Genomic DNA, 26,606 nt, shown 5'->3' with positions numbered 1-26,606 from the left:
CACATGCTTTTTCAGTTTTGTTTTTTCTCAACTTGAATCTTGCACGAGCCTCACTGTAGCCATGCAAATATCACACTTTACCTGCAGATGTCCTGATTGGATGGTGTAACAGAAGTCCGAGAGAAGCTATGAGGAGCAGAGATAGAGGTTGGACTTCCAGCCTGCAGTGAAATAAATCAAAGGGAAAAGAAAAAAAAAGTCAGAAACTGGAAGAGTTTGGTAGGCACAGCAGTCGCCTTCAGGGTTAAACACAGCATATAGAGCCAGATATCACTCTACATCCCATTCAAGGGCGAGCTGCAAGAAAGTGAGGCTTCATTGTCAAGTGCTAAGAAGGGAGGTCACACAGCCTCATCCTTGGGAGAACAGAAATCAGAACAGAAACATTTCTCCCCAAGGTCAAATTCAGCCATCTCTGGAGCAGAACCTGCCAGCTGTCAGACATTGCACAGAACAATAGCTCAGGAAATGAGCAATGCTACAGTAATTAGCATAATTAGACGGAGGTGTGTATATAGACTAGTCGTAATTGAGCTACCACATAATAGCTAATCCTTCCACTCACAATGAATACAAGAGATTAGTGACTTGTTATTTTTTTTTCTCCCCACAAGACGTCACCATCAGTAATTCAACAACCCAGGCACTATTTGGGGACGTATTTTCAGTACTAGCATATGTACACGAGCACCATCTGCCAAAACGGACCATTCCCTGAAGTACTCTTTGTACTTCACGAGGCCTTTCATCCTGCTCCTACTCTGACAGGGTCTTCCACCTACTTGCAGAAAAAAGGTGTGTCAGCAGCCACGCTCAGGGGACCTGACAAGATCACAGTGTGAAACAGAATAAGCAAAGAATTCAGAGTAAGAAGCATCCTGTCTCAGAGTTGGAACTTGATGGCCTCTTATTACAGGCCTTTTTTGCTGCTATATGCTGTGGGTCACTAGCTGAAAATTCAGGACACTTCCCAAAGGTTTTGGTGAGAACGAGACCAGTGTTGATAGCTCCCTTAATGGGCAGAGAATCTCTGAAGCAGTTTTTCCCATGTTCCACAGCTGCTGGATATGCTGTGCAGCTTACCCACTGCTGCAAAACTGTGCTCTCATATCCCAATTCAAACAACGGTTTATAGCTCTCTTGATCTGCCCAAGCAAAGTCTGAAAACCACGACAGAGGAATGCATTCAGCACAACAAAACTGTTTAGACCACACCACTGCATTGCATCTGTTCTTGGTACACAAGCATACACTATCACCTCTCTCGGGTCTCTTCAATTCTGTATTTAACTCATTAAAAGACCCCATGGTGTATTTAAACAGGACCACTGCGCGCTTCTACAATATACAAAGCTTGTCGAACAATATTTTCTTCTTTCTTTCTGTGAGAAGGTGGGTATGCTGGGAGACTTATGCTACTTTATAAATACAAACACAACCATCATCTTCCGTGTTACATGACTCATCTGTTAAAGTTTTGTTTCTCTAGCCCACAGCAGTGAAGAGAGCAATGTGCCTGGCATCGCATCAGGATGTCTCAGGTGCACAAGGCCTGAAAAAACGGGTATCCATTTAGAGCTGGGTCTGCAAGAATCAGGAGCGAGGCTCAAACACACATCTCTTGATCTGTAGCGAGACACCTCAACTTGTTTCCCATCCTACCCAGATAGGTATGTATAGAGAAAAATAATTAAAAAGGGGATAACCTTGTTCTAGAAGGCAAACTGAACAATGTCATGACTTTGACAAAACAAATTAAACATGTTAAGATCAGTCTGCGCTTTAACCTGGAAACTATGGTTCTTATATTTTACACCACTTGCACATGCTAATGATATAGGATGTTGATCATACAGGGAAGTGAATTCAGCTATTATTTGGAATTTTTCTAGTTAGTGTCTAACCTATTCTACAAATAGTCAACTCCTACCTCTTAAAAAGAGTGCAGTAATTACTTTTTTTTTTTTTTTATGAAAGACGAGTTAGCAAAAGAGCCGACACTCTATAATCCGGTGCGATAATTATGCAAATGAAAATTAATATGACTTAAGTAATGAATTATTTAAAAAGACATATTTAGCAATCTTCTAAAAACAAAATATTGAACCAGTAAAACAGCACATTGCATTCTGCCATGGAAACAGAGTCATATATTGCTGGAACTGCAGTGACAAATCAATTAATAAATCTGTCTGTTTTTTTGTTATGAATGTATCATGGAAGGTAACCTGCTTATAAAGAATCCACTCTCTTTACTCCTTCATTTTAGAAATGAAGCATTAAAAAAACCAACAAACTCAACAGGTGTGTATGCAATGTGACAGTCTAATGGCAGATGACTAGACTGAGTGATCCAAAATTTCACTTCTGAACCCATCTTATCAGTTTCTTGATCCAAACGCCTGGCACCAAGATAGAGTGTCAAAGTCACATTGCTTGGGAAATCAAAAGGTTGGGACAAGCAAGAAATTATGAAATTTTGTTTGCATTTCAAGATCATTATTCTGTGTCTAGATGCCAGCACTGCTCACAATAGCTTGCAAATAAACAAAAGCTAAAACCACAAATCCACACCAAAACAACAACAAACATACCAGAAAACCACCCATACACACACACACACGTGTGAAGCAACTTTCCTTTTCCTGTTATCTTCCTGCTTCTCTTATACAGGAGGTCTTTTACTCCATCTTCAGACAAAATGCAAATGCAACCAAAAAACAAACGTAAGATAACACTCATGGAAAGGCACCACAAATTGGAACAAAATACTGGAGGAAGTTATACCCCACCCTCAGCTGAAGCTGATCTAAGCTGTGGCTACCGCTAACAGCCACGGTTCAGTGCACCTCCAGTCTCTCATACCTCCCACCCTCCTTTCCTCCCATACTTTTTGCTTGTGAAACTATTTACACAGCTGCACTGCAGATCAGATTAGGATACTGAGGTAAGGCCAAACTAACCACTTATTTTGCTGAGCTTGTTTAACATCAGTGACTTCCCCAGCTTCATTTGCCAGAGGAACATTAGTTGGTTACAGCAATGAGTCTCTAACGGTGAGAAGAACACAGAAATATACAAGCTGCTGCCCAAGAAGTAAGAAAGCCACAGCAAAGAATAAAGGAAGAAATACCAGCAGCCCTGGATCAGAACAGGACAAAGAAGAGGTGATGTTATGGGAGAATGCAGCAGAGGTGGATCCAGCTAGCTTGTAGTACTGACAGTTCTCCCATGCAAGGCTTAGCTCTAAAGAGGTTGAGAAAATAAGCAATCAAAGCCTTTACCATCATCCTTTATGCATCAGAAGCATCCTCCCAAGTGGTAGCACCTTTGGGTAAACTAGCTACTTATGATGTGGACAGCAGTAATAGGTTTTAAAGCACTCCTTATGATAGGGGGTTTCTGCCACGCTCATTATCTGACAGGTATCCTAAGCCTGAATTCCACCCGTCTAACCCCAGAATCACTTGCTGAATCACTGTGGACTTTCATGCCCTTCACTCTGGGTGAATATCACCTCCAACAACAAGCCCTAGGAGCTATGTGCTAGAGAGTTATCCGGTACAGCCAGACTGGTGGCCTAAAATAGCTCAGAAATAAAGGTCAATAGATAGTTAATTGTGTATATTGACATTCCCATCTAATGCAATTCAGTGAGGTCACAGTGTGGTCCTCTGCACTGGTATTTGGATAACCACAATAATTCTGAAGGCAGCAATCCCTGGAAGGCAACAGCTCTCTATACTGTTGCCATCAAGAAGATATATACATGCATCTTACGTATCTTATATAAATATTTATATCTTACATGTATAAGATACATAATATATGTGTGTATATACATATATATATATACATATATATATAAATACATATGCATGTGTGTGTGTGCAGCCATAGCTGGTTGTTCTCATTCTCACCCTATGCCACAAACTGTGATTTCTTGGTGAAATAACTTGGTCTTTTCTGATTACCTACTTGTGACCCCATGCAGCACACCAAAAACAAGAAACACACCCCACCCTGCCTCAGAAAAATTGTCATCTTTGAAGTGAGCCACAGTGAAGATGTCAAGGGCTTGGGTACATTCCCAAACAACCTGCTTACCTAAGATGCCACTTCTGGGTATAGTTGCTGTCATCTCACTCTGAGCTGTGCTTTGTACTAGTAGTTATACCTCATTTTAAAGAGCAGGGTCTGACACAATTTAACAACATAATTACATTATTTATTGATGATAGAAAGTTAAAAAACAACTTCAGTCCATTTTTCTCCACTGAGGGGAAATCTGAAGGAAGCAAAGAAAGGGTTTCCCCCATACCTGCAAATCTTATCATTTCTTGCTGCTACATGAATAGGAATAACATTGTGCCCCTAGTATTTGTGCTACAAAATCATCTAGAAGGCTTAGCTAAGGACCTGGCAATTAACATACTAAGCACTACACACATTTTAAAATGGATCATACCTCTCCTGCGGTGTACGGATGATGTTAAGGCAGACAAAGAGTTAGAGAAAAGCAGCACAATCTTAAATCTTTTGCTCACGAGGAACTGCAGCACAAGAAGCTTCAGAAAAATATAAATGTAACAATAGAGCAAGCAGCCCAACACTCCGCAACCCAAATCTCAACCTGGCGTTTTGATTATAGGTTTGCCTTTATTTTACACTGCGATTAACCCATTTCTAAACTACTCTCTTTTGCCGAGTTAAAAAAAAAAAAAAAAAAAAGGGAATAAAAAGCTTAAAAAGGTAGCTTGCACCTGCTGTCAAAAAGACTGATGCTACAAGATGTGTCAAGTGCCACCAGACCATTGCAGCTGTTTCTGTCTGCCTCTTCCCTGTAAAAAACCAGGAGCACAGCAATAGTTATCTCCACTGATACAACTCCCATGACCACCAGGTTCTCTGGGGGCTTAAGGAGACACAGATAATCAGGGTAGGTGCTGGCTAAGGGGAGACATGACCACTGCATTGGAGTTGTCAGTGCCCCAGGTACAACAGAGACCTAGCCCCACCATATTACTCCCCACCACACACAGCCTCTGCACTGTGATGCTTTTTCAGCCCGGACATCACAGTGCTGCAGTGAACCACCAGGACTGTTGTTTGAATCAGATTCATCTCTGCTGGCATTAACACATCACAGTGATCAATGTGGTAGAAACACACAAGAAAGACAGAATCAGAGGGATGGTCATCATGCGCTGTATTTTAGAAGAACTCATTACCGAAGAGCTGTTTTATCTCTCTTGCACAGATCCCATTTAAACATGTATTAAAAAGGCAAGGCTGCTGCTAGACATGGACATGGCAGACATTTATCTCGCATTGTACATATCCAGAGGCAGTGAAAACCCCAGGCTCTGCTGCCTCCTTAACTTTGACCATGGAAACCAGAAAAAACCACCCCATCTCTGTTCCCTGGCAGGATCTAGGTACAGTCAGTACACAGTGATGGGGACCTTGTGAAAAGAGGCCCCAAGCGCCACTGCAACACACTTCATAGCTAACACTTCATAGCTAACCTGGCTATTCTTCAGGTACTTGAAGGACATCTATGAAAAGACGCAGGGACAAGACTGTTGTTCTTCAGGAAGGGGACACCAGTTTGTACATTACACAACTGTACCATATGCCAAGAAAGACTGTAGCTACCTATGATCTAGACTCTGCAATACAGCCATTGCTCAAACACCCAGCTCTCACCTCTGCATTAACCTGTCAGCTACGTTTCTTTTGTTTTTTGTTTTTTTTTTCCTGTGTTAACAGGGAAACAGCAGGAGCAACCAGTCTAACCTTTCCTCCACCACACCCTCCCAATCCTCCATGTTTGTGGGCCACTTCTGTACCATTCTCTGCTTGTTCCTTTGCCCCAGCCCCATCTCAACCAAAGCGGCAAAATTCAGCTTTGCCTGAGAAGTCCTGAGTGTGGGCTGAGGGCAGGCAGGAAGGTCTCAATTAAACCCAAAGGATGCATCCACTGTTACATCAGAGTCACTGCAGAAATAATTGCTTTGCTGGAGCCATTCGCCTTCACAAGGATGCAATACATTTGTGTTTGTACATTTTCAGCAAGTGCTGCATTCCCTGTACACACTGGCTGAGGGCTCCTGCAGAAGTGCACTGCAGCTGTAGTCTCCGACATGTATTTGTGGAACAGATGTGGCAGCTTTGCTGCACGTGTGATAAAGGAGGCCTCCAGCTGAACCAGCACACCCATGCAGCAGTGCAACAGGGCAGAGACAACTAGTTGTGCAACCAACCTGGCACTTGAGGTGGCCAGAACAGGCCACCTACATGCAGGCTGGGCATTGTGGAGGGTGGGCAGCCCTAGATGGCATGTTGTTTTTGAAAGCTTTTTCTAAATACCAGCATGTCAGGACCAAACATCAGTAACTTCTGGTCTACACAAGCTAAAATTATATCTAGAAACTAGGAGTAAAAGGTGCAGTCAGCTTCTCCTCACATTTCCCCAAGAACTCTAAAGGTGAATTCTGGCAGGAACTTTTCCTAGAGATATCAGAGCTGTAGGAAACACAAAGCAGGCTATTTATCCTTTCAAAATCTCCCCAGGCATAATTCACCCTGCCTATAGCACAGGATTAAAGTTGACTGAAAACAGTAACAACTACACAGATTCTGCAGAGAGAAAAAAAAATAGCCCATCAATTATAAAATCTTCCTCAAAATACCTTGAATAGACTGGGGAAAGAAATCTCCTGCAGGTTTCTCCTTCACAGGGTTCCCTCCACACCTATATGAAGTAAGAACCCGGATTCAGGACGGGCATCACAGCAGAGGGAGACTGTTACATCCCTACCAACACTACTGCACTGTGCCCCTGCACAAGCTTACTTCTCTTCTGAGTGGGGAAAAGAGCATACATACCTTTACCTTCACATCAGGCATTTTTTCCTCTCTTATCCTATCTCTAGTAGCTCAGAAGAATCAGGATTTCTTTTGTTTAAGCAACTTCTTTTTTCCCTATTCCTCCTTCCCCCCAAATTGACATACCTGAACAAAACACCTCTGGAGCAGCAGACCTTTCAGCTAGCCCTGGTCATCTGATAGACTACAGGACAGCTAAGCCCAGTTACTGAAAAACCTGGACTGCTTTTCTACGGGCAAACGCTCACTGAATCCATCTACGCTGCAGGCAACGGTGGACGTGTGTATTCATATGCTTTCCTAAATCTGTTCCAAGCTGATGAACAGCCTAAATGGATTTTAAATTTCATAGCAAGCTTAGGCTACCACTTTGCATCTGCACTGGCTGCCATTCAGCCCAAGAATAATTTAATACTTTACAGCATGCTTCTGCTCAAAAGATAAAGCTGTGCAGGCCTTCAGAAAAGACAAAATCATTTACATTTTTTAAGGAGTGTACTTTTGATTCCTTTGCTGTGATCCCAGTATTAGTATTTTCAAAGTTTACCTCTCAGAGGGCTATGAAAATAAGACTACAAAGTGCTTCCCCACTATGCTAAAATCAGTCCTCCACAGCAATCAGGTGACAGGAACAGTACGCAGATGACCTAAAGACATTTCCCTATATCACGTCATCAGTTTCGGGGTCTATCAGACACTTTAAAGGTAAACAATATCACTAATATCAGGATAACTGTTTGCAGACCAGCTTTGTTATTGACCCCAGTTGTGCTCGTTAGCACAGTTTCTTTATTTAAGAGCAGAGGATGTGAATTACCAATGCTGTGCAAATCCTTTTTTTAGCTACTCTGTGACTAGCTGTCTTTTACGGTCAATTTTATCTATATTTAGAGGATGAAGCTTCTATTACACTTAATTATTTCTGTGTGGCTTGTGTGATGAAGGTACTTCCTAATGAATGGTGGCTTCTCGACAAAAATGCTGGCTTAGGGTACGCAGCTGAGATTTGAACCTGGCCTGTGTAGTTGCGTGCCAACCAGCAATGTTTCAATCAGTCACTGCTCCTGAACAGGGCAAGTTTGGAATTGCGTCTTGCCTGAGTCCCATGACTGAACCAATTCAACCTCCCTCCAACACTTTTTTTTTTTTTAATTTCAAAACAAACATAGAAGAGATTCCACAAATTCAAACGTTTCTTATGGAGCAGATTTAAAAAGAATGTTTGAAATATACACACCAGAAAAGCAAAGAAGGGCCTGGAGGAACGCCACATCCCCCAGCGTGCAACAGACTGCATAAAACCTAATAGCACCATATGAAGATCCTCCTACATCTTATCTCCTACTTCTTTTTCTGCTGCTTCTGGCCTCCATCCCCAGCCAAACGTTCAGGTTCTTCTTTTCTCTTGGCCTGGACACATGTACCAGTGTCTCTTCAGCCTCTCTTTGCATCTGCCCCTTGGAGGACTGCCCTTTGCCTCTTCCTCCCAAGGGAGGGCTCCACCTGGCCCCAACACTAGAGGTCTATCTTCAGAGAGGTCCTGCTACCTTCACCAGCTGATCTTATTTTCAGTGGCACCATCTGTCTGCCTCCCTCCTTGATCACTTTTAGCCCAAGGGCACTGACTCCTTTCCTTGGTCACACTGAGTAACACAGCATCCTCTCTTGGCTAGAGGCTGAGTTCTGACTCAATCCTTTCCACTCAGGTTGTACTGTGCAACTGAGAACAGTGGAAAGACACACAGTAATAATCACAGCAGGTTCATAATGACATTGCAGCACCAGAAAGGGCTTTGAATCAAGTGCCAGCACCAAGCATTTGTAGCAGCTCTGCTATACTGTATGCTAGATTTGGATGGAAGAAATAACAGCTGAAACAGTCATTTGCAGAAAGTGTGATCATTATTTCTGTACACACACAAATACACACACACATACACCCCAACGTATCTGGTAAAGCAGCATATAATTGATGAAACTCAACTTTAGTTAAATAGCTCTTCTTAAAATAGTGCAGTGTCAGCAAGCTCAGAGGATTCTAGAAAGGGCTATATAGGCAGCCAAGCATTGCCTGATGTTTTCCTCTACATGTATTCAACCTGCATTACTAGCTAGGTTGTTACACTACTCTAAACAAAAATAAAAGGCGCTTTCATATTAAACCTTGGAACTAATGAAAAATGTTTCATGCACTCAAGATTCCCCATAGCATCCCGCTACTATAATCCTTCCTGGTTTGCCCCACAAATTGCTTGTGACAGCCATCCCAGTGGTGAGCTGCAAAATAAATTACTGCAGCTTAGCACTGAATTGTCTGGATGCACAAGGCAGCATTCAGATGAAAGAGGCAAATCAGGTGACTGATTTCAGCAGCGGGACTTCCAACTCTTGCCCTTGCTAGGAGCTACCTCCAGAGTGAAGTGGTTGTGGATCAGACACAGGCAACAGAGGGTCAGTAAGAATGTTTGTACCTCTGGGAAACTCATGTTTGGAAACAAAAATTCTCACAAGTTGAACTGGCAAAGCTGACTTTAGATCCCCTTGAGAACTTTAGCTTTTGCGACACGCAGCAATCACTTTGAACGTTTTAGTGTTCCAAGAAGAATGCAAACATTGGTGTCTCATTCGCCAGGGAGAGCTTTGCCAGAGTGCAAGGTCCTTCCCATCGCACTACCACACCATCAGCTCTTGATGAATTAAGAACGAACTGTGCAGCCAGCTTTGCGTATGCTGCTTCTGCTGGGACTGGCCTCCTCTGTGAGAACAACTTAATGGGAATGAAACTGCTGCTGCCAAAAGGCCTGTTGTGCTGAATTTCACACACACCAAGAAAAGTATAGTGATACTTGATAAAAACTGCCATTTCTGATGAAAAATGCCTGGAAAAAAAAAATGAACAGTAAGGATCCCTAACAAGAGAACAGCAAGGGCAAGGAGGAATAGCAACAGTGCCGTTTCAGAAAAGTACAAATCAAAAGTTATACTCACCTGATATTTACTTCAAAATCCTGTGAATATACATTTTCTGAAGTTGAATGCAAAACACAGTCCTACATCACTCCACAATAACAACACCTTCGGCTTGGTCAATGTTATGCACTTGGCCAGTTGCCCTGCTTGTTATTTAAGACATCCAGTAATCCTGCCTTTCTATTCCAAAGTGAAAGTTGTCTGTGCCCATATTAAACATAAATTAAGTACAGCCACTGTTTCCTTTGCTGCAGATAGGCAAGAACAGCTTCATATATCCCAAAGTACCCAAAATGGCATAAAGTGACTTGAGTCTGTCATTAGAAGTCACTACTACCAGCAACAACAATGGTGAAGCAGAGGGGTTAAGGTTTATGCACCCTGTGAAAAATACTGGTCAGCCAGGACAATGTTGCTTGCACGAAGGCTTTAAACAATTGTATTCATGCAAGCAAAAAGGTAAACTGAAAGCAAATTAGATTTCAGCTAATTAAAAATCCTCTTATTTGTAAAGCAGAAGTGGGAATAGGGTGTGTTATTGCTGTAGGTTGTCTTGGACAGAAGATTTTTTTTTTCCTGATGAAAACACAAAACAACTGTGCTTTTGAGGCCTCCATTTGTTATATTGAAGCTTGACTACAAGGGGTAGCGCATCATGTTTCCCTCACAAGATCAAGGTTGTAATAGCAAACAATTTAAAATACTTACATAGCCATGACCTGATAGCAATGCACATCATGACAATAGCAATATAATTCAATGTTGAAGTGACAATAAAATAATTCTTAAGAATGTATCCAATACATATTATGGGGTATACGGCTATGTGCATCTTACACTGGACAGCTTATGGAAAAAAAAGAGAACATACTCGAGTGATGGTTTGGGAGCATTTTTTCCCCAAGATAAAGTCTCAGGCATGTGTCATCTATCTCGCTCCTGCTGAGCTAAGCAGGCTGACAGTGTGAAAGAGAAAACCTACTGTAGCTTCCATTTCATTTGACCTGTAAAGACAATCTGCACAACACCAGAGAATTCTAATGTTTCAAGAGAGTGACTGTCAACTACAGATAGTCATGAGCAACATTTTCTACTGGTCACACTCTAAAATATACCACCCCAATTTTGAAATGAAAGAAAACCCAGTATCCCCAAATTTATCAAAGACAGTTACATCGAGGAACATACCTTAGAGATGTTACTGGAACGGCTCACAGAATGGCCCAAAGCTTTCTCATTCTGAAAGAGGAAGAAGAAGATCATTACAGGAACAAATTACAGTTATGAGGATATTTTAAAACTGGTATTAGAAACCAAGTATCATGGAGAAAGTCTTACAGCTGTGACTTTTAAGGATGTTGCTTCTATTGACATCAGCCTGATTTGCTGCATTTACTAAGCTGTTTTGTTTGCTTAACAAGCTACTATGCTGCTGAAAATCAAATAGGCAAGACAAATACAAACTGAGAAACACTAGAACAATGACCTCTTCTATCTGTACTGCAGAGCCCCTTCCCCAGATGCCACCTGATTTGGAAAGGATATTTTTCAGCCCTGCCTCATCGAGATCTAAAGGCAAACATCCAACCACTAAAACTGAAAGCTCTTGCTTAAAGAAAACATTCCAGTGATGTAAACAGAAGTATCCCAGTGGTGCCTGGAAACAATTCTGAATAACCACATGCATGTCATTTCAGGAGACGAAGCAGAATTACTGAGGAACTTATCTACCACAGAACTCAGAATTAAACTGGAAACGTTATACAAGATGGAAATCAAAAGCCGCAATTCTTAAAACTGAAGTCGGTGACGAATGTATCTGTTACTTTTCAGCATGTAAGCCCTGACGGATATGGATGACAAACATCTCCTACCAAAATAAACTGCAGGTTTCATCAAGATATTTCATCCTTTACGGCTTCCTGCTTTCTGAACATCAATTTACCATCGGTGTAAATGGATGTGATTGTTCCACAGGTACGAACCTAGAAACTGATCTGCAAAGGCTTGTTGCTTGATTTTCTGAATAAAATCCAACAACAAAAGCATTCTCCTAAAAATATTACAAACAGAGCCAGTCATAACATTTCATTACTGATCTGTATCAATGCTTCTCTAATTCTGGGAAGCTGGGAGGCAAAGCTGTTTAAGACTTAAACCTCCCAAAACAGGGCATATTTACTACTTTCTCCTATGGGCTCTGTGCTGGCTAAGAGCTTCTAGAAGTGCACCCTTCCATCTGGTATTTCAGGAACCTAACAGAGATGCTTTGACAGCACCCTCTTCCAGTTCTCTCTGGCACCAACTGATCAGACAGAGACTGAGAACAGAAGTCCTGCATACATAACAAATGGGGGCATTAAAAAAAAAAAAAAAGCAGCCAACCACACTTGCTTCTAGGTCAGCTCAGATATAATGCACTTGGTTTCAGATCTTATGCCTGTCATTTGTCACAATTCAAGTGACCTTCAGTGACTAAAGCCTGCATCAAGCCCACCTGGGTGGCTGGGCACCCAGATGCTACCCCCACGCTTTGGGATCTTTGCACTCCCAGACATTTCTCCTAACAGCGCACTCCCTGAGCAGCTTGAGAGCTCTGCGCTGAGAAACAAGAAAGCAAAGCAAAAATTTCAGCATATGCTTACAAAAGCAGGAAGGCTCCATCTTACAACACTGGTTGCCTCTCCACACGGTCATGGGCACTGTCTTGGTTGACAGATATAAATTGCACTTCCTCCTTTAAAAATTTGAGGAAGCAGACAAGGTGTTCTGAAATCCTCTATCTGTAGGAGTTTGAGTACCTAAAGGACAGTGAAATGGTCTTTCAGAAGAACAGAGAAGTGACAAATTTTGACTGATAGCCAAATCAAAAATCAGCAAGGACCAATGTAAGGTCTGGAGTAGCTGTGGCCTAAATTACCATCAACCTGAATGCCAGATCTGCATCCTGCAAGGCTGAACTTGATTTGAGAGATGACTATGAGCTTATATTATGTGGATATCAGTATCCCTGGAACAGAAACAAACAGCTAAAGACCCCCAAAGAATACAGACATGATGCTTCTGTGATGACTAACGCTGGACTGGGCTCCTGCCAGAAGAAGCATGGCTAGGAACTGACTCCAACTGTAAGGGAAGGACCCAGCTAATTTCATCAAAGACATTGTAACTATAGCAACAGAAAAAAGTTCATTGAAGCTACAGAATGCAGGAGAAAGAAAGGGGGCAGGGACATCTTTTCAAGCTATGACGATGAGAGAGCAACGCAAGTTGGCAAGCACGGAGATTTGTCACTGCCTGCGTGTGAGGTGCGGAGGGAAGCAGGCCGTGCTTGGCCTTGCAGGGATGTGTGGGAGGTAAACAAAGCTCAGCTATGTGGGACAAGACGAAATGGTAATGAAGAGTGAGACCTGCGGCCAAGAAGTCTCTGCCTGAAGCAACGCACAGAGCCCTACGCAGATGACAGTCTCAAATCCAGCCCTAGACATCAAAGACTTGCAGGTGAAATTCCTGGAGACAAAATCAAACAGAGCCGAGCTCTTCGCATTAACTCAACACTCCCCAAATACTGCTGTCTAGCTGAAGAAAATGCCTGCAAGGGAGCACGGCTGAGCTTACACAGGCACCTGTGTTGAAAAGGATGTGCTAAAACTCAATAACTCTGAAGAGGCTGGAGGACAAGAGCTGTATTTGCACAACACATTGAGTGATGCAGAGCAAACATACTCTTAGCCGTGCCACAGAAACTAGTCTTTCTGCTCTGCTCCCAGGACTGTGATTTTATCTGATGGATGGCAGCAGTGTGAGAGAGAGATGCTCCTATCATCTTTATTGATCTACTGTTGGAAATGTGCCTATCAGAGGTTCCAGTCAGTACATGATTGTGAACAGCTGGTATTGTTATTGCATGCGTAATCATTTCTAAACAAAAAGTGGGCTTATAAAATATTCCTCTATAGAGAGAGTACACATACACATATTTAAGTATCTGTGATATTTCTAAAGGACTCAGCTACATAAATGCTTTTTTATGGTTCTGTTCCTTTACCACATAAAACTGGTATGTCCATAAAGTCAACAGGAAATTCACTGAATCTTAGCCCAGATTGGCCAAATTCTGTCCTCTTAAAGGCTGCTTGTACTGACAAACAGGAGGAGCACCAACTCAGGCATATGCTCAAGAAGTGACAACTGACACGACAGCCACTACCACATCCAACACGGATTTGCAAATACCCACACGCAATTTTTTCCGTTAGGTTGGCCTATCAATGACCAAGCAACTCCCTCACCTGGTTAAAATTGCTTCAGCCTTCGGTCACCAATTAACCCTGCTTTCTTCCACCTTCTAATCAGAGACATTTTTTTGAAACAGCTGCTCCAACTCTCCCAGTTTACATGCACACAGACTTTAAAATGTGGTGAGCTGAAAACAGATAAATATCTGAGTTTCATTGTGTAACAGCAATTTCCAGTTTACTATGACCACTCAAATAGCATCTCCACTGAATGCACTGTTTTTTTTCCAACTTCTGCAAAGAACCAAAAAGATTATTTTTTAATAAAAAAACAGCAACAGAAACACCTCTAAGTAATATGTTTCATGAGGTCTAGCTATACCATTTAATTCTCTTTTACAAATAAAATAATAAAAATCTATCCTTAAGGAAAAAAAAAATGCTGTGGAAGACATTACATAGAGACAGCACTTGATGATGTTTTTCAGGCTGCAATACATTAAGGATAAAGTATGCGCTTTCCAGTCATTAAGCTAGAAAAGAGCTGAAAAGCCATGGAAGGAGCTTTTGGAATAGATGGATTTTAATGGCAGGCACAACGCAAACAAACAAAAGCTCACTTTTCACACTATAACCATCACCAGTACATTCATCCTGGGATCTTTTAGATTATTCACAAATTAACATTGACTTAGGAATGGAAAAGGCAAAGCCTCCATGACATTACTCCTCTCACTATCCAACAAATAAAGGTGCTCAGAGGCTATTTCTAGTATGTTCTCATTGCACAGTAAGACACATTCTAGTCCAGTAATTACAGCTCCAAACAGGCTCTCCTTCCCTCTTGCAGAAACACTAGTCTTTGCACTTGAATGGAAAGGTCAGGACCAATGCAACATCTGCCAGCATGGACCACACAATTATCACCACTTAAAGCAAGTGTGGTTCTCCTTTAGCAGATCAGTCTTTCTGCATGGGATAATGGGAAACCTGCCTTTCAAAATCCATCCTACTCAAATAGAATTACCTGGCTGGCACTTAAAAAAAATCATCATCCAGATAGTGCAGCAAGGACTTAACTTCTTACAAGTCACTCACTGCCCACTGCTGCGCTGAGGTCCCCATCACAGCCAGGCTTTAGGGAAACAAAGAAGAAGGCAGGAGGGGAGGACAAGACTTAAAAACAGGAAAACTGCTACCAGTTCCTACCATGGCACATGATTTTCTAAATTCTGGATAGAGTTGCTTGCCATTGCTTGAATTCCCCTCCCAACTTTCCTTTCTTTCTCTCCTCCTTGAATCTACTCCCTACTGTGGCGGCAGAGCTGTCTCCTTCCTCCCGCAGCTGCTTCAGCTCACATCTGTCCCCCTGTAGGACTCTTCACCTTGCCTTCTCCACCTGGATGGCTCCTTTTCCCTTCTGCCACCACTCCTCAGTTACTCTTGCATAAATGGCTCGCCTCTCTTCAGAGATCTCAAAGCCGCCACTCCCCTCCTATCCACCTGTCTCCCATACTTGTCACTTTAAGTTATTTTACCCTTGCTTCCCAACTATAATGCACCCATTTTCCAATAAGAGCAACAGCTATGTAACTCACACAGCCATGTGAACCCCAAAGCACTCGTTCCTATTGCCTGAGCCAGGAGGGTTGTCCACTCCTTCACAGCAGTTCAAGCACCCAGAGGTGTTCTCGTGCACTCACAACACCCACGTTACACCATCCTTTCTCCAAACTCAGCTGTAGACTCAACGCAGCCTTAGCAAGTGGGTACCCTGAAGAAAAATGCTTTGGATGTCCCTTGCCAGGACAGAAGGAGAAAATGCTGAAATGGTTTGGATTTTGTGTTCCAAAACTACTCAGGACTGGGCTGCTGAATGACCCTTCCACAGTCAAGCTGCAAATCAGCCAGGAGTGAAACTCAGTTCTTCTATCAAGCCCCGTGATGAGAGCATGAATACTCAGCTGTCCTGGAAGCACACAGCTATACACACCCAGGTATTGTTTCAGGTTTCATAACTGTGACCAGATTTCTAAGCAACCTCTTCCAGTGTTTATACAATCTTGCACTGCAATCCTATACCTGGGATATAGGAAGTACAAAGAACATGTGCTTTTAGTTCATGCAGGGGGGTGTTATTGTTGTCGACTGTATCAGCACATGCACTTAATTGTCCGAAGTGCCTATGATGAGAGGAAAGAAATGGGAGATGGCTTTATGAATTACTTTCTTCGTTTGTCAGAGCTGATGGATTGTTAAATGACAAAAGATCTGTCAGCACTAGATCTTGTGACTGACAGAATCTAACATTTAATTATTTCTGCAGGAAATGGTATTTTGCATCATATCAAATGAATGTGGCTTTTATTTCTTTGGCAGTCACCAGGCCAACATGGAAAAGCAATAAACTTAATAACAGTTTATATAAAGCCAGTGTTTGGCAAACTTCTTAGGCCTTGCTCCTTTCAATTTTTTTTTATCTATAAAATACAGTCAGATATCATCAAGGTTCATCAATGATTTTGCATACAGCTATTAAAATAATGGCACCTGAGCCTTGCATCTCTGCTCCTGTGTAGTGTTTACCTCTGGACATTACCTCTGCTGAGCTGAGGCTGTCTGGCCTGGAAGCACAAATTTTCATTTCTGCACGAGACCATCAGCCTGGTACGTTTCACTAACATCGCATCCATTTGCGCATTCATATGCCATGTGCCCCATTTGTAACAAAAAGTAAACTGCAAAGTGTTTGGCATCCAAGATGTTTATGGATGTTCTTATCTTGCTGTTGCCAGACAACCTGTCTAAAATGGATGCATGTCTATGGGATACAAAGCATAAAAATGAATCCTTCCCTCAGGGAACAAGTTATATGAACTACAAAAGACCTGACCCAAAAATATATACTTTTTGTGGTAATGGAAACAATACGCATTAAACTTACCTGTGTGAAAATGCCATTTCAAACAATTTCATGTATTTAACAGCAGAAAGAGGGATACAAACACAAGAAGCCAGCAATTACGAACAGATTAAAAGGGATAACATACTGTCTTTTGTAGAGTAAATGCACTTAATGCAACTACTGGAATTCTCATGGTACACTAAACATGTCAATATGCCAAAGCAATCGACAATTTTAAACATTCACAAATTAAAAAACCCTCTAGGCAACTGATAATTTGTAATTTCTTAAGCTGCCAACAGACATAAGAAGACTGCAGCCCACATCAACTCTCAGAAGAGCTGGACTTTCTTAGTGTCTATTTAACTTTGCACGTTCAGTTGTTTACGTGTGTGATACCATACGTTCCCCATGCTCGGTTGCACAGTTTGCTAATCCTGTGGAACCTCCCAAATATGACATTGAGAAAGCATTTACGATATTTTTGGTAACATTTAACATGATATGGCCAAAAACATGCAACAAAAAGCTCTTGAAAGAGAACTTGTAGGTATCAGCCCTATTTAGTAATACCTACTCATTACATACCAGCTTGGTTTTGCCTGAAATTTCATCTTCCCATTTTTATCAGTGCAGTTTGCAAAATATTTTGAACCACAGCATTTCAAACTCAGCATTAAACAACCACACAAATTTAGCTAAATGAGGAACTAGGCCCTACAGAGCCCACTAAAGTTATTTAGCCAAACACTGGTACAGCGAGATCCTTGTAAAAATCTGACCTGTGATGTTTTGGAGAGTTTTAAGCAAATTTTTTTTAACAGTAGTTTGTAAGGTGAAAGAGTACACGTATATCTAAGAGAAAACAAACAAACAAACACATTTAACCATCCTTATATAAATAAATCACAACTAGTTAAGGAAAACGACTCTCTGGAAGGAAAGATGTCTAGACTAAGCTGAGAGAAAAGGTATGCTCATCATTGAAATGGTAGCACATTCAAACTGCAGAACAATAACCTCAAAACAAAATTGTGCTAATAAAAGTTGTATCGAGTGACCAGTATGGAGCTCCTAGCTAATCACGCCAGAAATTGAGGTGCAACTGATTATTTACCCACAATCATTTTAAGAACATACACATGCACCTGTGAATGCACACACACATTACGGTTTTCATGTTAAAACTTAATAATAACTAAAAAGACCTACACCAAGCACACACGCACAGCCAACTACCCTCTCCTTCCTGAAAGCACAGCCCCTGTATACAAGGAACAAAGCAAAGAACTCTTTAGGTGCAGCAGACTACTTCAGCCAGTTACCCAAGAGCACTTCATACCCATCACATTGTCAGGCAATCACAGTTGGTCTCGCTTGGGACTAGCCTGATGCTTTGGGATGCAGGCAAGCAGTACATGCCCAGAGAAAGCTACACAGCAGCCTCTCCCTAAACCCAGAAGATATAACATGCTGTAAATTTACTTACTCCTTCTGTAGCCTAAAAATCTGTACTCATTTACTTCAGAACAACAGTCAGGGTGCTGCACTTGAAAGATCAACATATTTAGCAACATTAAGGGAATTCAGAGTGCTGAGTTCCCAGGAGTCACAAATAAACAAGCTTCAGAAACTGGTAAATGTGGGTTGCGCTGAGAAATACTTCATTGTTCATCTGCAAGCAGATATTCTGGCATTTTGTCATGCAAAGGATGCTCAGGACCTGTTATTCATAGGAGAAAATCCAGCCGATTCTGGTTACCTTCCAATCATACAGCAGGGATAGGCAAAGTACATCACCACACATCCAAGATATCAAGGGGAAAAATAACAAAAACGAAGGGAAAGAAAAGGACAGAAGCAGAATTTTGATGTGTTCTGTTTTTCTTTCCTATATATAACACTCATTAAACTGGTCCCTGATATAGGAGCAGGACAAGAATTCAGCATCTATCTGCAGATCAGTTAACATCACCTAGATCCGTGCCTACCTAACAGCCGATGCTATCCAGTTTCCTGGTATTGATCACTGGGATATGCATACGTCATGTTCCCACTTTTTCTCCTACGTCTGTCTCAATAGCTTATGCCCACAAATGAAAATTGATTACAGAAGTCTTTTGGGAGGAAGACAAGCACTCAGGAGATTTGGATTCTCTAAATTCTTGATACTTTGCCTCCGAGTTATGCTTATCATTTCTGAGTAGGAAAACAGGATGAAAAAAATCCTACAGAAGACTTATGTTTGCTTAGGAAGGTCACCTTTTTATTTAAAGATGTTACTGAAGAAAAAAGAGATGGTATTGCCATACAGAATAAAATGATATTCTTCCATGAAGGCATGGAAAGCAAAATGATCAGCCCCATTCTGTCAGGGGCATTTTTTTTTCGTTCTGTATTCAGCAGTAGTGCTTCTTGAAAAAGGAGACCTTACCAGATCATTCCTCTCTTCAAAATGTAGCAGCAGTCAACACAGCCAACAAAATGCCAGCACAGAGAAAGAATGAGTGGAAATGAATATTAAAACCAGTATAAAAAACAAGGCAAGCCAACTTGTGTATGGTCACTAGAGATTAAATCATGGCTTTATGGAAGTTGATGGAAATTCCACCAATAATGCGATCAGGTCTGGAGATCAGCCTCTGTTGATATGAGCAGATATCAACAGAGATACATTATGGCAGAAACGCAGAATTCATAGCAACAAACAATTGGGGTGAACAACAATATAGACAAGCCTTTATATGAGGACAACTGAAGCAATATATTATTGAAAGAGAAAGTAAATAAATAAGATGAAGAAAATACATGCCGCTAAGTAACTAGACATCACAGCTGTGTCCCACACCTTCAGAAGAACACGAGAAAGCAGGTGATGCAAGCCAGTTATTGCAGACTAAGACACATACACTTGTTGTGGCTTATCAAGCACTATTTCCTGGAAGATGCAACAAACCAACTCTCCATGTAGATGAAGTGGTCCCACTGAAGCCAGCAAGAAATCCCGCTGGTTTCAGGGAGACTTGGACTGAGCCATGACCAACATCCTGATCCGAAACAAAGTATTTCAGAAACTGCAACTGGCCTTAGGCACACCCTAGCACATAGGGACCTAGAGTACTTTATAAATACTGACTCGCCTTACAGCATGAGAAACAGAGAAAGAAACTGCAGCGGGAGCTAGCTAGAAAAACATGTGTTTACCTTGCACATGGAAATCTACATTTGCTTGACGTTCAGCTGGTAGAAACAGGAACCCCACACAGGAACGTACGCCTGTGCACTGCTAACACTGAGTAGTGCTGCAGCCAACGGAGCTAAATAAAGCAGGGACAAGCCCAGTGACCCAGCACAGCAGAGCAGATAACCTAAGGGCCAGCAAACAGGAAGCAAAGGAATGAAGTTTTATGAGCAGGTGGTGTGAACAGGCAGCGTGGTGCTCAGAGCATCTCTAAGTACCACTCCTGTGCAGGGCTGTCGTAACTGAGAAAGGGACGCTCCGTGTAGGCGTCCTCGTTTCCCATCACTGTCATCCTAAAATCATCGTGTCAGATTACAGCGGAAGACTGTCTGAGGCAATCAGACGAGAGATGAACAAAACTTGCCGGCTGCAGAGGAAGCCCTCCAAAAGAGCACTGCTCTTCACCCAGTTGGGAAACTTCAGAGCCGTCACAGACTAATGAGGAGGGCTGAGGTTTTTGTGTGCCTGCTGAATGAGCTGAATGCCAGCAGCTGCGTAAGAACTAAATTTATCACCGCAGTCCCAGGAACGCCTGCATTTTCTGCTAAAATAAAATCTCAGGGCCATTAGCCTATTGAAATAGAAGCTTTTCCACTTAACTGAAGACATTTACTCATTCTTATTCCTCAGCTCTCATGCTCCAGTTCCAGTAAAATCCTGCTTGGTTTCAAAATTTATTTTATGGAAACACATGTGCATCAGCTCAAAAATCCTGATGTTATGTGAGCAGTATTAAACAATTCACTTCACTGGGCTCCTCTGCCTCTCACATTTATTCACATGAAACAGAAAATGAGCTGCAGCTGTCAGAGTGCTGCCTGACCTATCGGGGACCGTACTGCATTCTTGCACACACGCTGACAGAGCGTTTTCTAAAGTTTATTTCCTAAGGGGAAAGGGTTATAAATAAGTCTCATATTCATAGTAAATCTCCTGTCCTTCATTCCTGAGAGCTTTGAGCTAGGGCAGTTTTTGTCACAGGAAATTGCAGCAAAGTTTTCAGAAAAAGCGTATTAGCTTATACGATTTGCTTTTGTCAAGCTGCCTTTAAATTTACCCCCACCAAAGCTAGGTTTTAAAAACTAGTTTCAATCTCTCTTTGTTCACTGCTGTACACATTCGTTATCTGTGGAAATCATGTTGTACATCTATGAAATCTGCAGTTGCTGTAGAAGATAATAGATTTTATTAAAATACATTTTGTAGTTTTTAGAAGTAACTTCTTTGTAAGGGTACAAAGAACTGCTAAATGGCTAAAGGCATTTCTGTATGCCTTCTGAAAATACATGAAGTCCAACTGCTAAGGATGTAAAGTTTTCTGTTAGGCTCTACGCTTGTAATTGAGCTAATGAGAAACTGAAACAATAAAAGAAGGGGCTCACCATGGGCTCTAGGATCCAACAGAGAGGATTCACACTTGGGGTAGGATCCTCAGATTGTAAGCTTTTATGCCCCAGGGATCACATTGACAGTGTTTGCTGACTCCATTACAACAAAGTTGTGATTGAAAACTTTTATATATATATATATATATATATGTATAAACATCTCTTTTTGATTCCTCTTACTTTTAAAGATAAAAAAGATAAAATCCCAGAATGAGAATACTATCCTTCCAGTTTGCAATGAAGTATTTTCCAGGAGGTCGAAGAATAAGTAACTGCTGATTTGGAAATTTATGTTCCTTAAAGGCCAAAACACAGACAAACAATATTGCCTATCTAGACATCAACAAGATGTCAAAATTCTTCCTGAGATTTTAGTTTTAAATGGGTCTTTCAGCAGACACACAGTGAAAAAGAGAAATTAGATCATGTACAGTCATTCTTTAAAAGATGAAATAGACGATTTGGCCAGATTACCACCTCAGGGAGAGGCGAAAGAGCAGGGGGAAGTATTAGATGCTGCTGAGCTGCATCTTGCAGTGCAGGCAGTTAGACTGATGAAACAGCAGCATGGGATGTGGATGCAACCTGCAAGAACAACTGGACTTTGTTCCAAAATACAAAGACCTAAAAGCATGAAGACTCAAGAACATCCTGATCCAAATTCAGGCTTCCATACTGGAGATTCCCAGTTCTGTGTTTCCAAACACAGACAGTTAGAAAAGGTGAACAAGACTGATCTAAATTTACATGGAAAGACTAAGGGTTAGATACTGTTTATGCTGGGTCCTTTGCATTTTAACCCTCTACTTCTCTATCACAATCCTATATATAAGCATTTGTTTTGAAGAAATTGTTTTCTCACAGGCATCCAGGAGGAAATTCATTAATTAAATTAAATTATTTGTTAGGTCAGGCAAGGCCTGAGACTAGCGAGCAGGGATTCCAGGAACAAAACAAGCAGCACAAACAACTGAAACCTACTCTGAGACAAAGGCAGGAAGGATGGGCACCTTGAAAGGGAACCCACTGAAAAACAGATCAGAGGAAGGTCACAAGGTACAGCTTAGCCTTGTAGTTATGACATCTATCTGCAAAACTTAACCGATTAATTTTTAATAAGCCTCAAATTAGGGAGATGGGGATATATAAATACAAGGTCTGGAAAAAGCCTGTGGCTCCTTTGAAATGCTCCCTGTAGGCTCTAAATAAGCCTCCCGTGTGAGCTCTCATTCAGCACATGGAAGGGAAGAAAACAGCTGGACAAAACTCAAAGCTCCTAAAAGCAGCGAAACAGGCAGTGTTGTCCTTCAGCTAAGAACGAAGTAGTAGAGCAGAACGGTAAATTACAAAAGCAAGAGTTCAAAGGGACAAATGGCTTTTTCTTTAAGAACAGGATCAGGAAAAAACAAACAACTTAATACTTTTCTTGTGGGGTTTGTCAATAACAGCTGCTGCTAGCACCATGGAGGACAAAATGGATGATACCAAGAAGAGGATGTAAAATTGGAAGAACCTCTCATAATACAAGTACGCATTGAAGTAACACACCCAAATCCTCAACAAAAATCAGGCTGGACCACCGGGCTGAAACTTCAGCACAGAATGAATGTGCTTCTTGTTTACAGAATCACAGAATCATCTAGGTTGGAAGAGACCTCCAAGATCACCTAGTCCAACCTCTGACCTAACACTAACAACTCCTCCACTAAACTGTATGTTTAACACCTTTCTTACGAAATACTATTGTCCAAAGTGAAATACTGCAGTTGGTTAGTGCTGAACAGCAGTAGGGAGCAGCTCAAAATAAGAACTGAACAACTTGATAAACTGTAAGAGGGAAATTGAAGCCAGTTTGCAATTTACAGCCCCTTGCACTCTACACGACTATCTTGAAGAAGGCAAATGTGATGGTCACTTGGCAGATGAGAAACCTGAGACACAGGGAAATTTTGCTGCCCTCTGAAATTTGCCCTTCCTTGTCCTATGCCTACACACAATGATTCTTAGTATCACAGGCAGCAGCTGTATCCTGTCATAGGTGTGGGGCTCAACACTGCATGTATTTTGCATAGTACTTTTGCACGGGGTGAGTTTTACGTATACTGAAACTGTGCCAAAGCAAGAAGACTGTCACTGAGATTTCTCTTTCATTTTTCTCAGTAGCAGAACACAAGTCTCCAACCTGGAACTCGTCAGGGCATTGATTTTCACATGGAGTATCAGACTTCGGGATTTACCCAAAGAGCTGCCACCTGGTAAAGAACAACTACACTTTATTAAGCTCTTCCTTGAAGTCAGAAGAATGGTCTCGATCATCCCACCAGTCTTTCTCCATGAAACTTTACACTGCTTGTCCCATTCACTTGTAAATGTGATCCCAAATTCTCCTTGCACTTCCCTTGCCGAACAATGGCCTTCGGATCTCTAAGCGTGGTAGCTCTTGAGAATGCAGGTGGTGGTACTCCATGCCCTCATTCCCATGCATAGAAGCAAGCAAACTGAGGTTAATACAGATAGATAATAAACTAACATTCGAAAGATGCCTTCTTTTTGTTAAAGGTGTAAAACTATCATGGCACCACAACACAAGGTATCTACAGGCTTTTCCAAAAAAAGATGGAATTTGGGATCTTGGGATTCAAGACAGTACGTTGGACAACAGCTCTATTGGAAATCCTCATCTAGGTATACTGATATTTTGGTTTTTTTCAGCCTTCGGCAAACAGAAGCCTTGCTGCCCACACTCCCACGCACGCATGCATAACCAGTGTAACTGTGGAACTGAAGTAAGAGGATTACATTCCAGGGGGGACATGTTTTGGTGAGAGACTAGAGACTTAAGGGGATTAAAAGATAGGAGCTGCTTCTGAGAGTGACAGCAAAGCCCACACAAACACTGCCTGAAAGTAAGCATTGCTTTGTATTCTTCAGCAGCAATGAGATATACCAAGCAGAAAAGCAAATGAACCTGTGACCACATAAGTTGCATCTTCAGCCACCTCCACTGGCCCCAGCACCATCTTAGCTCATATCACACTTGAATTTTCTCTGTTTCTTTGTGCCTTTTATTACCCTTATTTCTGCTTAGCTGCAGCTCCAACCACATGAACCAGACATTTTCTCCTATCTCTGTATTACCTACATTGGTTTATCCTGTGTCATTTCCTGTCACCACTGGTAAACAAATTGGAAATACTTTTCAATCCCACGCAAGAAAAGGGTATAGGAATACTATATAAAGGAGTGCAACTTTTATAACAAGTAATGGACAGAAATGTAGCTGTCTTCATAAGATGTAATCCTGGGTACAAGGGAACTCCTGTAAGCTTTAGCAAAAAGGACTATAATCATTTTTAAATCCAAGAGGATTTTATTTTTATGCTAGCTAACACTCCTCAAAGGTGAAGCATTAGAATTGGCTTCCAGTTAAATATGCTTTTCTAACAAATACTTACAGAAGCAGGAGTTTTGCTCTCTGAATGATATGGAATTAAAATCACTAACAAGAGTTACAAATGCCAGAGGGCCTAGCAGGACTGGAACACCCTATCTGAATGCAATTTAGAAATCAGAAGACAGTGCCAAATTCAACTGATGCTTTCAAGAAAGAACAGAATTCAAGAGCAGAACTCTGTGGTGCTAGGTATTATAAAACATGGCAAAAGGTTCAATTGCTTCAGAAAGCTTATAAGCCAATACAAGAAAATATAAAGATGACTACAACACCCAGACAACAAACATTAAGAGGGATGGACACTGGTGTATTAGGTATGAGGAAAAGCAGCCAGGCATATTTAATGTCAAGTACATTAAAATAAATACATATATATGAATATACACATGTACATGTATTTGTTTATATGTATATTGCATGTATAAACTTACAAACTACATTTTTGTTTCATTTAATGGAAAAAAATGCTCTAAACCAGGCCAAATCCCAATGGATACAGTAAAATATAAGTCAAAGAAACTATCTCAAAAGAGAAGTTCTGAATTGTCTGCTGATTTACAATGACAGGGCAGTTGATCCCATTTGATCGCATCCCAGACAGCATCCTAGAATAAGAGCAAGGCTTAGTATGACCACTGAGCAAGCCACAGGCTTTGGAACCAGGAGATGCACTTTCTGTGGTCAGACCTTTATGACCTTGGATACTAAACCTTCCTGAATCTCAGTTTTGCCATTTGAAAAGAATGGCACAGAACATTCGGACCTCACCTCAGAAAAGTGCTGACAGTAAAACTAGTTATTGCCTATAAATGGTAAAGAAGCCTCTCTTATGGAGGACAACCTGCAAAAATGCTAGCGCTACAATAAGTGTACTTAAATTCTCTTTCCACTGCTGTTCATGACCTCACAATTTCCTCCTTGTTAAATTCACACTTCTTGATATTGCAGATGTTCTGTTTTCATTTCAAATAATCTGTGTTCACCTTTCTTTTCCTCTCAGTGAAAAGTATGTTAACATCTTCCCTGCAGTCAGACATGTGAGAAGGTTTCCGCTTGTGCTTCCACAAATCAAAAGCAGCTGCTACATGGCACGGCATGGCAAAAGTGAAATCTCTTAAATGAAAAAAAGAAAAGCAAAAGGTGAAAGGAGGATGCAGCAAGCAATATAGCCTACAATACAATTGAGGAGTAGTAAAACAAACAAAAAGAAACAATCTCCTTCTCTCTTTTTTTTTTTTTTAAATGGCAAGGTAACTCTTACATTTATTTGTTGAATTCAGGATGAGAAATGGACATCTTCTGATGAAAGTCAAGTTGCAGAAACTTAATGGTTTGAAGCATCAAGAAAAAGTAGACTGAAGGGCATGCTTCATACTATTCTTCATGGCATAGGGGGAAATATCTAATAAAGATCAATGAGGATTTCCCTTTCCAGCTGTTCCCATCCAAGAAATGGCCTTATCCCTGTTGTACCTTGCCTACTTTCAAGTTAATGGGCTACAGAAATGAGAACATTAAC

The 26,606-nt window shown here is 41.3% G+C and overlaps 1 protein-coding gene across 7 annotated transcripts in view; it reads right to left on the bottom strand.

Moving 5' to 3' along the window:
• The window catches only part of MARCHF8 (membrane associated ring-CH-type finger 8), a 92,315-nt gene that overhangs the window by 11,278 nt on the left and 54,431 nt on the right, over positions 1-26,606 (bottom strand). For all 7 annotated transcript variants that reach the window (XM_035562407.2, XM_035566404.2, XM_035567186.2 and 4 more), the window contains 2 exons: positions 11,050-11,100; positions 82-161 (listed from right to left, as the gene is read on the bottom strand). In XM_035562407.2, coding sequence (XP_035418300.1) covers positions 82-161; positions 11,050-11,100 — 131 coding nt within the window. The remainder of the gene's footprint in view (positions 1-81; positions 162-11,049; positions 11,101-26,606) is intronic.

Source organism: Cygnus atratus, chromosome 7, assembly GCF_013377495.2.
Source record: "Cygnus atratus isolate AKBS03 ecotype Queensland, Australia chromosome 7, CAtr_DNAZoo_HiC_assembly, whole genome shotgun sequence".
NCBI classification, from domain to species: Eukaryota; Metazoa; Chordata; class Aves; order Anseriformes; family Anatidae; genus Cygnus; species Cygnus atratus.
Note: the sequence above shows the minus strand (reverse complement) of the source record. Positions and strands in the feature narration are given on the sequence as shown.